This window comes from Trachypithecus francoisi, unplaced genomic scaffold (assembly GCF_009764315.1).
Source record: "Trachypithecus francoisi isolate TF-2019V2 unplaced genomic scaffold, Tfra_2.0 Lachesis_group3, whole genome shotgun sequence".
In the NCBI taxonomy this organism is placed as follows: domain Eukaryota; kingdom Metazoa; phylum Chordata; class Mammalia; order Primates; family Cercopithecidae; genus Trachypithecus; species Trachypithecus francoisi.
Genome location: NW_022681468.1, coordinates 100,949,069 through 100,962,820, shown reverse-complemented (window position 1 = coordinate 100,962,820; position 13,752 = coordinate 100,949,069). Strand labels below are relative to the sequence as shown.

At 53.3% G+C, this 13,752-nt stretch overlaps 1 protein-coding gene across 8 annotated transcripts in view; it reads right to left on the bottom strand.

Annotated features, from left to right (window-relative positions):
• Positions 1-13,247, bottom strand: part of NTRK3 (neurotrophic receptor tyrosine kinase 3) — a 402,524-nt gene extending 389,277 nt beyond the window's left edge. For 7 of the 8 annotated variants that reach the window (XM_033189111.1, XM_033189103.1, XM_033189105.1 and 4 more), the window contains exon 1: positions 12,354-13,247. In XM_033189111.1, coding sequence (XP_033045002.1) covers positions 12,354-12,601 — 248 coding nt within the window. In that variant the 5' untranslated portion in view covers positions 12,602-13,247. The remainder of the gene's footprint in view (positions 1-12,353) is intronic. The other variant, XM_033189104.1, reaches the window with a different exon arrangement.
• Between the last annotated feature and the right edge of the window lie 505 nt (positions 13,248-13,752).

Sequence of the window (13,752 nt, the reverse complement as noted above, 5' to 3'; positions counted from 1 at the left end):
ATTCAATCATGTCTGACACTCATATTTAAGCTACAAGAGACTTTTTTGTCAACCAGACCAACCCCTACATTTCCCAGGTAAACAAACTGAGGTTGAGAGATCTGGAGTCTCTTGGCTAAGGCCAACCAGATAGACTGTATTAAAGCATCTCAAAAAGAGTGGTGCCCCAGGAAAACACCAGAAAGGCTCTGGTTTTTAGGTGCCAGAATTGTTTCATTACAATCAAGTTAGTCAGTTGCCCATGTGTTTTCTCCAGTTGTGACTTCGTACTGTGGGCCCCAGCAACAAACATCCCCAATAGCCATCATCACATCAATGCCCTCAGGAAAAAAAGTCTTTAGCACCTAGCAGTTGAAGGGGAGAAATTCCGCTAATGAAACCTCTGAAGCCAGTATCCACTAACCCTGACTTAGCCTCACCTGGCCCAGACAAGTCCCACCACACCACCTGCAAGATCGGAATACACTTGCTGTTCTCTATGCCAGCCACTGGGTGTCACTGCTGCCCCCCATGAATTGGAACCACAGCGCGTTCAATAGGGGGTAAAATGACCCCAGCCGGCCAAGGGGATCTCATACATATCTCCTGGGTGTGACCTAACTTCATATTTCTCCCAGAAAGAGATAGATGGACAACCACGTTCCAGATGCTGTTCCAGATGCTGTTCCATCATGTTCCAGATGCTGTCCCCACATCGTGTACTTTAATCCTCACAACACCATCTCACAACATCTCCCGATAACACCTTACTTTGCAAGTGAAGAAAGTGAGGCAAAGAAAAATTAAATAACGTGCTCACAGTTTAAAAAACCAGCAAGGAGGAGAGCAAGGATTGAAACCCGAGAGGGATGTCAAATTCCATGACCTTTTTACTACTCAATTTAGCCTCCCTTGAGCTATCAGTCTCAGTGCTATGGGCTCTGGTTGAATCAAGCTGGTTTGCTATGACCCCAGAGAAGATGGCATCTGGGAAGAAACCAAGTGGGGCTCAGGTTTTCATCAAAGGTACAAATCACAACAGGACAGGCTCAACAGCCCTTCCCTCCCTGCAGAAATCATGGTCTAGTGCCCTCTTGTGGCTTAACGTGGAACTGGGATGAATGTCCATGGGAGGCTCTCCTGGGTGGACTGGAGGGATATTAGGTCATCCTATTCCATTGGATTCCTACATTCTTTCCACCAGGGATGGTCCTGAAGCCCCCTCTTCAGACAGACTTATTGGATTACAATAGCCAGGAGGGAATCAGCTAGTAAATGAGAAGCTACATAGGACAAGAAGCAATAACACCACATGGGACAACATCTGCAAGAGGCTGGATGCTACTAAATTACCCTAGATAGAGATTTCTGGCATCCAGATTTCTGGGGCTGCAGAGTGGTGAAGACAGGCAGCAGAAACGCTTTGCCTGGGACCCTACTCCGACACTTGGTATTCCAAAGGAGTCCTTTATCAGCAGGAGCCATAATAATCTCCCTGTCCCTGTGGCAGGCATGTACCTCGGCCACTTTGTCCCTTTTTACAAATATATGTCATCTTAGCCCTTCTCTTGTCTCCTTCAGCTTTGTCCACATGTTAGTTCCCTCATGCAACTTCCTCTAATCCCACTCTTCAAAGACCTGGAAACATCACTGCCCATCACCTCCTACAGACTCCTGTGGACTGCTCACCAGCTTGGCTTCTGTGTAGCCATCACATGCCAGGCATCTACCATAATCTCATCCAACTCTCACAACCACTCTATTAGATGGGTATAGTTAACCAGATTTTTCAGATGAGGAAACTGAGGCTCAGAAAAGTTAAGTAACATGCCTAAGCCTATACCAGGGCAGAGCCAAGATTTAAAATGAAAGTTTTTTGACCAAGGAAGCCTCTACTCTTCCCACTACACTAAGCCACCTCTCAGAAAAAGGAACCACTGAAAAGTTTGGGGTGCAGGAATTGGTCTAACCAAATACCCTGGATTAGAAGATTAATCTTTTAGGGTGTGGAAAATGGCTGGAGGCAAGAGAGGCTGGAGACAGGAGAGACTGGAAGCAGGAAGAACAGATGAGGGCTATAAAAAGTATCCATGCTTGTGGGGGTGAGGTTCCGGGGTGTAGTAATAGGAAGAGAGAGAAAAGAGTTTTATACACACACACACACACACACACACACACACACGCTCATTGAAATCTTACAATAATCCTGCCTTATTTTTATTATTCTCATATGAGAAAACTGAGGATCAACAAGGTCAAGTAGCCAGCACAGGTTCTCCACATGTAAGAGGCAGAGTCACAATCTAAAGCTTCATTTAGTCGTTGCCATAAATAAGTAGGGTTGTATATGCAAATGATCTCTGGTCCAGTAGGAGGGCCATAATGTCAGCTTCTTTCCTGCTCTTCAGTGGACCAGACTTGAAAAACTATCAGAAATAAGGAAGTAGGGAAAGACGGACCACAACAGAGAGGACCCTGCCTGCAGCCCCAGGTCAGGAAACTGGGAGCAGACCCTCAGGAAAGAGTCACAGGCCCCAGAGCAGAAAGCTCCACACCCATCCCAAAAGCAGCAGACCCTGTCTCTAAAGCTGATAACCTTGTTAGTAGGAGGACGCTCATTTGTGCATGGAACAAGACAGCACCTGCTCAAATACAAGACTGCCTGGAACAGAGAGATGGGCCAACGGTACTCTCAGAAGCACTGTCAAAACCAGCCAGTCCAGGCAGGGCCCATGACCCTGGTTTGCAAGGCACTTTCATACCCATCTCTGTGTATGGTTATCTCCAAAAGCAGACACAGGATCTGGAGAGGTTAAGAGAAGACGCCAAGCTCTCATCTCTAGTCAATGCCAGGACCTGCTATTTTCTGAGCACTACTTATCGTCTGGTAATTTCCAAGGTTGGGTTGGGGGGCAGAGAGAGGGGAGAGACGCCCCCACACTTGAGCCAGGGTATCAGACAGCCTGAGGACCTGTATAAAGCTTGCTTCCTCCATGATACTAGCCCCACAGTGAAACTATCTGTCAACTTCTCTGTGCCCCTATTAAGCCTGTGGGTCTTCCTGGGCTACCTCCCATGCATTCACCCCATTACCCTCTGTGCAAATGTGCTGATCTCTCCTGCTGCTGCTGAGAGAAGGCAGGAAGGAGAGCACACCAGGTGGCTTTCCTCCATCCAATGCACTCTCCCAGTCACCTCCTTCACAGGAAGCCGGGGGCTCATGAGTCAGAAGGCCCAGGTCCAGGAGTCTCACACCCCTGGACTGCAGAGATACAATGGAAGCAGGGCCAGCTCGGCGGAGAGATGCCTCTCATAGAAGAGAGCTGAACTCCCTGCTCAACCCTGGCTCAGGAAACGTTTTGAAAGCCAGGCCTGACAGTGCACTTCTCACCAGGCTAGCGCCACACGCCCGGCTCCCGCCCTGGGAAGCCACCAGCCCAGGACCGTCTCGTGCGCCACACTCCCCTCTGGTGGCCACCAGGAGTGTAGACGTAGAGGGAAGTCAAAATCTTTAAGGCCTGTTTACGCAGACCTCAGACACGATGTGCACAGAACACAGGAGAGATGCACTTGTGCCTGTGCCAAGACGCCCCCAGATACACGCACGCAGCCCTGTTTCCCGCAGCACGTAGCCGGGTTTAGGACTTCGAAGCTACTATTGCTCCCCTCGTGTTCTCCCTTCTCTGTAGCTCTGTAAGAGCTCCTTTCCCCGCCTCTCTGTAAAAGCCGGAACCCCTCAGTCCCAGAGCAGACACCAACAGGTGGATGGAGACCCACACTAGCTAGGGAAGCAGGGCCCTTCGTTCTGGGCTGCCTTGTGCCAGGAACTCACTGGGCGATTGGGCCAAATCAATTCACCTCTCTTGATTCCTAAGTTCTTTCTCTGTAAAACAGTGTTTGGTTCCAACATTTTCTGAGCCCCTTTCCAGATCTAGTAATTTATTGCTCAAAGTCTTGATCTTCTCTCTAACTCAGAAATCTTCCCAGTGGTCTAGAAAAGGAAATAACCAATGTGGTACCCAATTATTTACAGAGCCTAGCGAATACATCATTGCATAGGTTTGAACATGACAGTGACGCTACTGGGGAGCCAGACTGGAGAGTTCCATGACCTCAGCTCTCGGAAGTGGAGAGGCCAGTGGCTAAGCAATGATGAAGCAAGCTCACACAGCCAAGAAGCAGCAAACATGGAAAGTGCACCAAACCCTGCCCCACAGTTTTGGCTGTTTCACAGAAGAAAATTCTATCTGTCTCCCATGCTCAGAGCTCATCCCTATGGAGAGAGAGATGGAGCTTCCATGAGCAATGAAGGAAGACAGATGGGGTAAGGTTGCAGGGGGATAAAGGCTGCTTATTGTGGAGGGGACCAGGGAAGGACTCAGAAAGAAGTTCTAAACATCAGCTTCCAGCTCCAGCTGCCCAGCACTTTAGACACCCCCCTTTTGCCCTGTACCCAGAAGTATTCCTGGCACCCCAAAGCTCTACCTGGGAGAAGCCACTCAGCCCTCTGCTCTCCCATCCAAGCTTTCGCTGGTCATGAGCACCAGGGGCATAGTCCTGCTGACCACAGCTCAGCCCAGAGAGGAGCTGGCTGGGACCCAGCCACCAGCTTTCTGAATCTCAGCCAGCCTCAGCTGGCACCTGTTCTGCTGTGGGCTGACCTGACCTCAGAGGCCAGGACATCATGGGGTGGATGAGGCGGCCTGGGAAGAGGGTGTGGCTGAGACACAACCTCAGGAGAAACTCCCTGTTGGGAACAGGTCAGGAGGGGAGACCAAAAGCCTCCCCCACCACTAGAGAGGCCTGCCTGGGACGGTGTTGGCCCCACTGTTTGGCCAACACCACACCCATAATTATCCTATGTGCCTTCCCCTCCAACCCCAGCCAGGGTAATTCCCACCCAAGGAACTGAAATATTGTAAACTAAAGGATTCTCCTAGACTTTTACATCAACTCTTTTATTTATTTTTAACTTAATAGTAATATATTCGTGTGTGTGTGCATGTATGCATATATATGTGTATGCTAGTATGCATATGAGTATTGCAAAAGAGCATAGGCAACATAGCTTAATATTTAAATGCCAGACTGCTTTGCCATTTACTGGCTGCATGAAATTAAGTGAGTTAATTCCTTCTCTGCACTCAGTTTCCCCATCTGGAAAATGGGGCTAATAATAGTACTCATCTTATTGGGGTTGATGTGAGGCCACAATGAGGTATTAGCCTTAGAGTGCTCGGCACAGTGTGTGGAACATAGTAAGTGTTCGAGAAACACTAACAATTGATATCATGCACTCAGTAGATGCTAGCTGTCATTAGTTATGTATCGACAGACTTCTCTTTGCCAGACATGACCCAGGGCACTGAACTTCAACAAGGTGCTTATATAATGTAGTTGTTATTATTATCCATGTTTTATAGATAAGGAAATTGAGACCCAGAGGAGGAAAAAGATTTGTTCAAAGCCAGGGAGAGGCCATGCCTGGAGGAGCTGCTGGGAAAACTGGGCTTAGGAAAAGAGCAGCTGCCAGAGTCCTCCATGCTTGATGACGCATGTCTGGGGAAGGATTCCTGAATCTCCCACCGCCCAGACTCTGGGACACTTATGAAGGGACAAGCCAGGTGGGAGGACCAGGGGCAGAGGTAAGACCAGGGGAAAAGGACAGGCTTCCAAGCCTGCTGAGCCCCAGGTTCCCCAGCCCTGTGTGTGAACAGAGCTCAGCAGAAGACCTCATCGAGTTGATTTCTAATTGGTATGGGCTGCAGGCTGCAAGGAGCCCGGCGGCTGCCAGCCTCACATAGTTGCTGCCTCTGGGGACCCTGAATTTGGAAACATTGCCTCAGAGGGAGACACAGTCATGGGGGAGGCTCTGGCTTTGACGAAGTGCCCAGAACAGGAGCCAGCGCTGAGTAGAAGGCGGCCCCGGCACCTGGGAGTGTGCCTGGGAAGAGGAGTCTTCGAGAGACTCAGGGATCCCGGCTGAGTCCCTGCCCACTCTGGGCCCTGGGACCCTCATGGGTGACATGAGGGAGAAGATGACTGCAGTGGTCCTTTCCAGCTTTGAATTCTGGTAAGCCCTGCACTTAGAGGCAGCGGAAATGGCAAAAGCCTCCTTGGGAGTTCTCAGGACTCCACTGGGCCCTGAGCTTTGGTGTTAGCCTCACTGGAGTCTTCGCTCCTTATGACCCAGCCTATCAAAGAGCAGCTTCCAACACACCGGACACCAGAAGGATTTGTGTTCCTCAAAGTTGAGGTCAATGAGGCTCAATGAATGACAAATGACATGAGCTGATCACTCAGTTGGTCACCAACATCTGAGTGACTGAGTCCAGCCTCTATCTGGGCCACCCTTTGACCAGTTGCTGAACAATCAGCCATCCTCTACAAGTCTCTCAAAGATGGGTCCCTCTAATGCTGCCCTTTGGGTGGAAAAACTTCCTAGATGAAAATGCTCTGCACCTTCCTTTCCAACAAGCCAAATCCCAGGGCCTTAGGAGACCAAGGTCCCCCGGTTTGATCCTGTAAGTATCTTTCTCTGGGGCTGTAACTACTCCTGCTTCCAAATCTCATGTCAATAGCCCCTCACATTTCTGCCTTCCTCTCTCAGGCCTAGTCCTAATGTCTGGCTGAAAGGGCCATGCCCAAGAAAGAATAGAGCCAAGGGGCCCACAAGTTGGTAAGAGAAGTCCCAGAAGAACCACAGACTCCTGAGAGCCTCCGGACTTTTCCATTTGTGAGCTACAACAACATGACCACCTGGGACGCTAGATTTGTTCTTTATTTTGTTTTCTTGATCTGCAAAATGGGACTGTTAAGCTCTGCTTTTATACACAAAGCAACTGTCACAAAAATAAACTCAACAATTGTAAACTAAAAATAATGATATGACTGATGGGGGCATTCATGGAGATGAAGAATTTGCTACACAGGGATAAGAAGGTAGGATCCCGGTAGGGACTAGACCATTGTTTAAGAGCTGGCCTGGCCCCTGCAAGGGGGCTTTTGGGCCTCGGGAACTCGGATCTGGAACTGAGATTCCCCACCCGCACCAGTTTATTCCCTCCTCACATTGACCCCTTCCCCCTATTAATCAACCCCTCCTTGGCACGGCATCAAGGGGGAGCCAGGGGCTTCAGGACCATCTCTCCTGTCACCACCCTGTCTTCTTCTCAAGTGCTAACCCTCCCAATCACAACAGCTGTGGGTACCAAGCTGTTTTGATCATGCGTGATTTAGCAACGAAAAAGTTTATTTTATAACCCCCAAACACTATATTTATTACTTTATATGTTTATATATCTATTATCTATACATTAAATATGAAATATCCTCTTTTCTAGGCAAGAATAATTTGCAATAGAAGTTTCAGTGTTTTCTTCTCACACCCAGTGGAGAGCTGTACTCCAGCAATGGGCTGAAAGCTTTGCAGAGGGACATCTTTTTCTGGCCCTGAGCCCAGGGTGCAGATGGGGAGCCATGAAGCTGGGTGTCCAGGCCCTAATGAGAGGCTGCAGGCCCCAGCACATTCTTGTTAAATATGCCATTTGATCTGGGCAGTTGACTCTAAATAGTGTCATGTGTCACAAATGGTGTCAAATTCTGGGTGGCCCGAGTTTGCTAAAGGTGGGAAGGGAAGGAAGAAGAGAAAAACCAGTGTCCCAAGTCAGTGAGGGAGTACACCTCCTCCTGGCACCATCACAAGGGTCATTGCCATCCCAAGGAGGTGCCCTTAAAAGTGGCCTGGACGAGCCTCCTGGGGGAAGTTCCCTGGGCCCTGAGATGATATATGTCCAAGTTGGAAGAAACACTCTGCCCTGCGGCCTCAATTCATAGTTGAATTTACAGGCTCAGAAAGTCTAGAGTGTCCTGATGGAGCTCACAGGGGGTTAGGGACAGAGCCAAGGTGGGATTCACATGATCCATCCCTTTCTCTGCCACCAGCCAACTGGAGGCCCCGAGGGGAGGCTGGAGATCGTGCCTATGGCTCCTGTGTAAGCCACCCACGGGAGCACATGGGATGGTGACCCAGGGCCACAGTGGAAATGCCCTGATATTGGCAAGGGCCATACCAAATGAGGACCTCAGGCTACCCACACCCACCCAAGAGTCAGCTGAGGTGGGACCCTGGTCCTTCTACAGAGCTGGACAGAAGCAGCAGCTGGAAGGGACTGGCAAGACAGGGACAGGGAACATCCCAGGAGAGCATGCATCAGGCCTTCCCTTTCTCACAGCAGCACCTCCTGTTCAGCCAGGCAGGAGGGTAGTAGGATCCTTCTAGGACCCTAAGGAACCTTCCAGATTGTAGGGTCAGCCTTCCTGGGGCTAGTAGATGAGGACTTTCAAAACGGTGACCAGGCCAGGCCGGTTTTTGCCCAAAGTTGTCATGGCCTCAGGTCCCATGAGCTGCAGAGCAGATGCCCTTGCCCCCAGGGTGTATGACAGAAGCTTGACTTGCTGGGCTTCCTGGGGCAAGGGGCCTTGGCTCTGGAGCCACCAATAGCCTCTCCTCGGTGGAAAACCCCAAGGCCTCAGGAGACCAAGGTCCCCCGATTTGATCCTGGAAGTATCTTTCTCTGGGGCTGTAACTACTCCAGCTTCCAAATCTCATGTCAATAGCCCCTCACATTTCTGCCCACCTCTCTCAGACCTAGTCCTAATCCTGGGACTCTGAGCACCTCACTGTGCCTACTGAGAGTGAGCCCCATGATGACTTTGGGGCCTGACTCATACCCTGCCAGGTCATTGTCAAGGCTGGGTCTCCCCTTGATACTTAGAAAGAATGAGACTCAGGAGCCAACACGACAGCCAAAGCCCCAAATGATCCTTCAGGCAGCCAGAAGAGGGCCTTCAGGGAGGGCCATGGAAATGAAGGGACCAGAGAGCTGCCTAATACCAGGGACCCTGTGGGGGCTCAGAGTGAGACCCTGCTGGTGACTTAAGAGTCCCAGCTAAGAGCCCATAGCCTTTGCAAGCCGAGGTAGCCAACCCTGATCACACCTGGTCCAGCCACGCCATCCTCTCCCGCTTCATCTTTTCTAACAGCTAAAGACCATACCATTCCAACCCAGCCCCAGGCAGGCCTGGCCTAGCAAAGCGGCCCAGACAGTCCACCATGGCCACCACCCTCCTGCCTTTGTGAAGTCACAGCCTGGTTGGGCGTGGCTGCGCATGGACCCTTCCAGGCTCCATGAGGTTCCTGTGAATCAGTAGCTGCAAAGGCAAAGGGATTGGCCTCCTGGGCAGAAAGGGGCCAAAAGGGAGGGCCCTTTGGAGCAGCATGGCTCTGGGAGGGGAGGAGGTGAGACCGACACTTCTGCCCTGATGCCTTACAACTGATTTCCTCCAGATACAAACAGGGCAGCTGAATGGGATACGGCCTTCCCCATCAGAGGCAGTTCCCAGCCAGCTTCCTTGGATGGCCACACAGGAATCACTCCACACACCACCTCTGAGAAGCAGAACCACAGGGAAACCTCTTGTCCCTCTGTAAACTCAGGTACAATCAGTTCAGCACTTGAAGGAAGGACTTCGAAACATTACAGCCCGAAGAACAAGAGGGTGAAACTGTGGAGGCCTCAGCATCTTCTACCCAGAGTGTGTCCAAGCTATACCCTGGGGTACCCACCAGCATCAAAAGCTTCAGGCCAATGGGAAGCTGTGGGACCTCTTGGCCCCATTTCCTTGGTAACATCAGAAATCTGAAGAACAACTCTCCAGCAAGGCATGGGCTTCACCTGAAGCCCTCTTCCCAAGCCATACTAAAACAAAAACCAATCCCAAACAAGGGTGCTCCTCTCTGCCCACATGCGCGTCTTCCAGCCTGCTCTGCATGCAGCCCCACACAGTGGGGGTCCCTGTTGGAGTTGTGTGCATGGAGAAAGTGACCTTACCACCCCAAGCCTCCATTTCCTCGGAAGTCAAACAGGGATGGGGATGCTGACTTTCTGGGGTGAGCGTGACTCCCCGCCCTCTCTCCAGCCCTCTGGCTCTGGAGTGAAAATCTGGGCCCTTCTCTAGCTCAGTCAATGCCAGTCATAGATATAACAGGGCACTGGGGAGAAGATGGGGCGAGGAGAGGTCATTCAAGCCATGACCTCTGACCCTCCCCCACCTGCCACTGGCACAGCTCCTGTGGGAATCCACTTCCCTTGTTCTTTGGTGTTGGGTGGATTTAGAGAAAGGTGTCCTGGTGGCCCCCCAGAGTCCAAGTCCTGAAACAAGAATGGGAACACACATAGAGGGGCTCCAGATCCACTCCCTGCTCACTATCCTCCCAGACACCCTCATGAGGCCCTCCAGTGCCAAAGAGGGCAGGAGGCCACCCCAGTCCCCTCCCACCACAGACCTTTCTGGCAGCCTGGAAAGGCTAACCCAACTCTTCCCTATGAAACTGCTTCCCTGAGCATCATTTTCAGAGTAGCAACACCTCTGTGTGGCTATAAAGAGCCTATGTGATTGTGACCATCCCTGCCTCCCACTGGCTTTCTACAGATAGACACATCCTTGGAGCAGCACACTGGATGCAGCTCACGCATTCCCAGAGACCCAGGCTGGGTACTGGGGCCCCTTCTTCCAACCTTTGGCCCACTCCTGGCAATCTCCAGGTTGGGCTTCTGAGCACCAAGACTGGTTGCTCAACTCCCACCTTCACCACCATCCCACTCCCCTATATCTACCCCCTACACACACACAGCCCCAGTAATGCACTTCCAAGTCTGAGTTTCCCTAACAGTCTCACTCTGAACCCTTCTCCCTGCATCCTTGGGAATGCTGGAAGACTATGGCCTGCAGTGGGGGAGAGGCACAATTGGGTCTGTCCCCTTTCTCCTGCCCTCCCTGCTGCCCCCCACCCCTTAGCTGTTTGTCTTGTCATCTCTGGCCGGGTTGAAGGGGGTGAGGGGGTGAACAGCAGAGCTGAGATATGGGTCAAGCTTGTCTCCTGGGCCAGCAGTCAGAGACATCTCCAGGGCTATCTATTTCCCTCAAACTGTCAGCTGCGAGAATGCAAGCAAAGGCTCCATTAAGCCAAGAGGGATGGTGGGCTTTCCAGAGAGCAGGACTGCAATTCCTCCAGGCTTTGCAGCCCCAAGGCCCTGGAATGAAGCAAGGGGAGGTGCTCCCAGAGCAGCACCAAAGGCAGGTCCGGCCCCCTTAAGTCCATCGAAGGGGTAAAGAGCCACCCAAACGCCTTCCTCCAGACATTGGCCAGGACCTCAGCACAAACCCTTCTCAGCTGCCTACCCACTGCTGAGAGTCCTCAAGGGCTGGAAGCCTTGGGGGAAAAGAGGTGAGAATTATCCTCTGAGCAATTCCAGTAAGGTCCACATCCTTCTCCAGGGTGGTATATTAGGAGGGGGTCACCTGGCCGAGGTCAACCAAAGAAAAGAGGAGCAGACTCTCCGGTCCCCAACCCTGGATCTGTCCTCTCCTTTGCTTCTGCTCCCATCCCCACCAAAGAAAAATAGCAAGGAGAAAAGAGCAGGCCACCACTGGTCTCCCTCGGACGGGGCAGAACCAAGCAAAAGCCAGCCAGAGTTGAATGTTCCAAATGAACCGATCCGCACGACCATACAAGAAACCCCTCTCCCCAAAACACACGCCCTCTCCTCTCCCTGCGCCATCCTGACTCGGAATTATCCGGAGCAGTTATCAAAGCCTAAACTGAGAAAGGATCTGTAGGCGCCCAGATGCAGATGAGGGTGGCAAAGGGGGTGTCTCGGAAATGCCCAAAATGGGGCTGGAGAGTGCGGGCTGCAGGAGGGGAAGGGAAGAGGTAGGCGTCCATGACGGCCTCCACACGTCCAAAGTCTCCCCGCGAGCAGCCAGCTCCCAACCTGTTTACTTGTCAGCATGTTTTGCTGTTTCCAAATGGAAATAGTTAAACACCTCGGCTGGATCGCGAGCAGTCCCTATCTGTCACCTTCCCTGCCGGCTAAGCGCCGCCGCCGCCGCCGCCGCCGCTGCTGCCGCCTCTGCCAGAGAATCGAACCTCGTCTACTTTATTTCACTTGAGCGTGGCCAAACTGTTGCTATTTAGTGGGGGGCAAAAAACCAATTTGCAACCTCGAAACGAGAAAGCAGCTGGTGGGGGGACGGGTGGGAGCTGGGCCCTGCGTGCCCTCGGCGGCCGGGGTCCTCTCCCAGGAGAGGCACACACACGCATCGCCGGATCGCGCCTCGTCAGGGCCGGAGTCACCTGGAATGCGCAGCCCGAGAGCATCTCCCGAGCCACAGCGAGCCTGACGCGCGCCCAGCGGGCGGCGGGCAGCGGCGAGCTGGGGCGGGTGGAGGGCCGGCTCCCGGCCGCGGGCGGGCAAGAGGGAGACGCGGAGCGCGGGGGAGGCAGGATGGGGAGCGGCCGCCTGACTTACATGGAAGTGATATTCCTTGAGATGTCCGTGATGTTGATGCTGGCGTTCCCATTGCTGTTCCCTGAATCCTGCCCTTCCAGGAGGGGGAAGAGGTTCCCATCGTCCGGCCGCCGGCAATTGATCTCAGTCTTGCTGCAGACACAATTTGCAGGGCAAGCCAGCACGGAGCCCACATAGTCCAGCCAGACGCTTCCCAGCAAGAAAATCCGCCAGAAACTACACTTGGCTGGGCAAAGAGAGACATCCATCTCCGATCGCTGCTTCTAAAAAAGAGGAGGAGGAGAGGAGAGGGGGATGGGGTGGGGGGAGTGGGGAGAGCGGGGGGGGGGAAGGAAACAAAGACGGCGAGGGAGGGGGGAAGGGGGAGGGGGGGCCTCTGCCTTTGAAACGCCGAACGATCAGATGCAAAATCCTTCAGCGTCTGAAACCATCGCGGCCGCCGCCGCCGCCGCCGCCGCCGCCGCCGCCGCCGCCGGGTGGGAGCCGCGAGGAGCGCCTAGTGGCGCGGTCTGCCGGGCATGGTGGCCGGCTCGGCGATCGCTGACTCGCCGGGTCCGGGGACTCTGGAAGCCAGGCGCGCTCTCCGACTCCGAGACTTTGCAGGGTTGCAACAAACGGTGGGGAGGCAAAAAAAAAAAAAAAAAAAAAAGGAAAAGGAAAAAATGGTGCTAAAGTCACCAAGTCCCACCTACTGGGCAGAATTAAAACGGACACACCACACACCTGCAAAACACACACACTCACACACACTAACACATACACACACCCGGAGCCCGAGGAAAGGAGGAGAAGGAAGATGCAGTAGGAGCTGCAGCAGCCGCCGTGAATGGCTCGCCGCGCGGCTGCAGAAATGTACAAGTGCTCCGAGCCTTACGAAACGCACGGGTTATCGGAGCGTCTTCCTCGGCTCCCTCCCTCCCTTTCTCCCTCCCTCCTCCCCTCCCGCTTCGTGGCCTCCTCCCCCCCGCCCCCCGCCCGGGCTGGGAGCGGCAGGAGAGCGGAATCTCCCCCTCCCTCCCCTCCCCACACCCGTCTCTCTCCCCGCTCGTCCTCTCCCTCCTCCCCACCCACCCACCCACCCACTCGCCGGCTCGCGGCTTTAGCCGGCACCGCCACCCGCAGCCGCGCGGCAGCCCGCCCGCCTGCTCCACGGCTGGCAGCGCGGCGCCCGCTAGCCGCAGCCCCGGGGAAACTGAGACCGAAGGGAAAAAGTTGCAGTTGAGATTGCGAGGGTCGGGGCTGGGGAGGGAGAGTTGGCGAGCTGGCTGCGCGACACGGAAAGGCGCTCTCCTTTCCACTTTTTGGCCCTCGCGCTGCCCGGTTTTGCTGCAATCCGGACCGCGGTAGGAAGTGAGATGAACGTGGCGGAGGTGATCGGGGAGTGCTCCCAAGCCTGGGT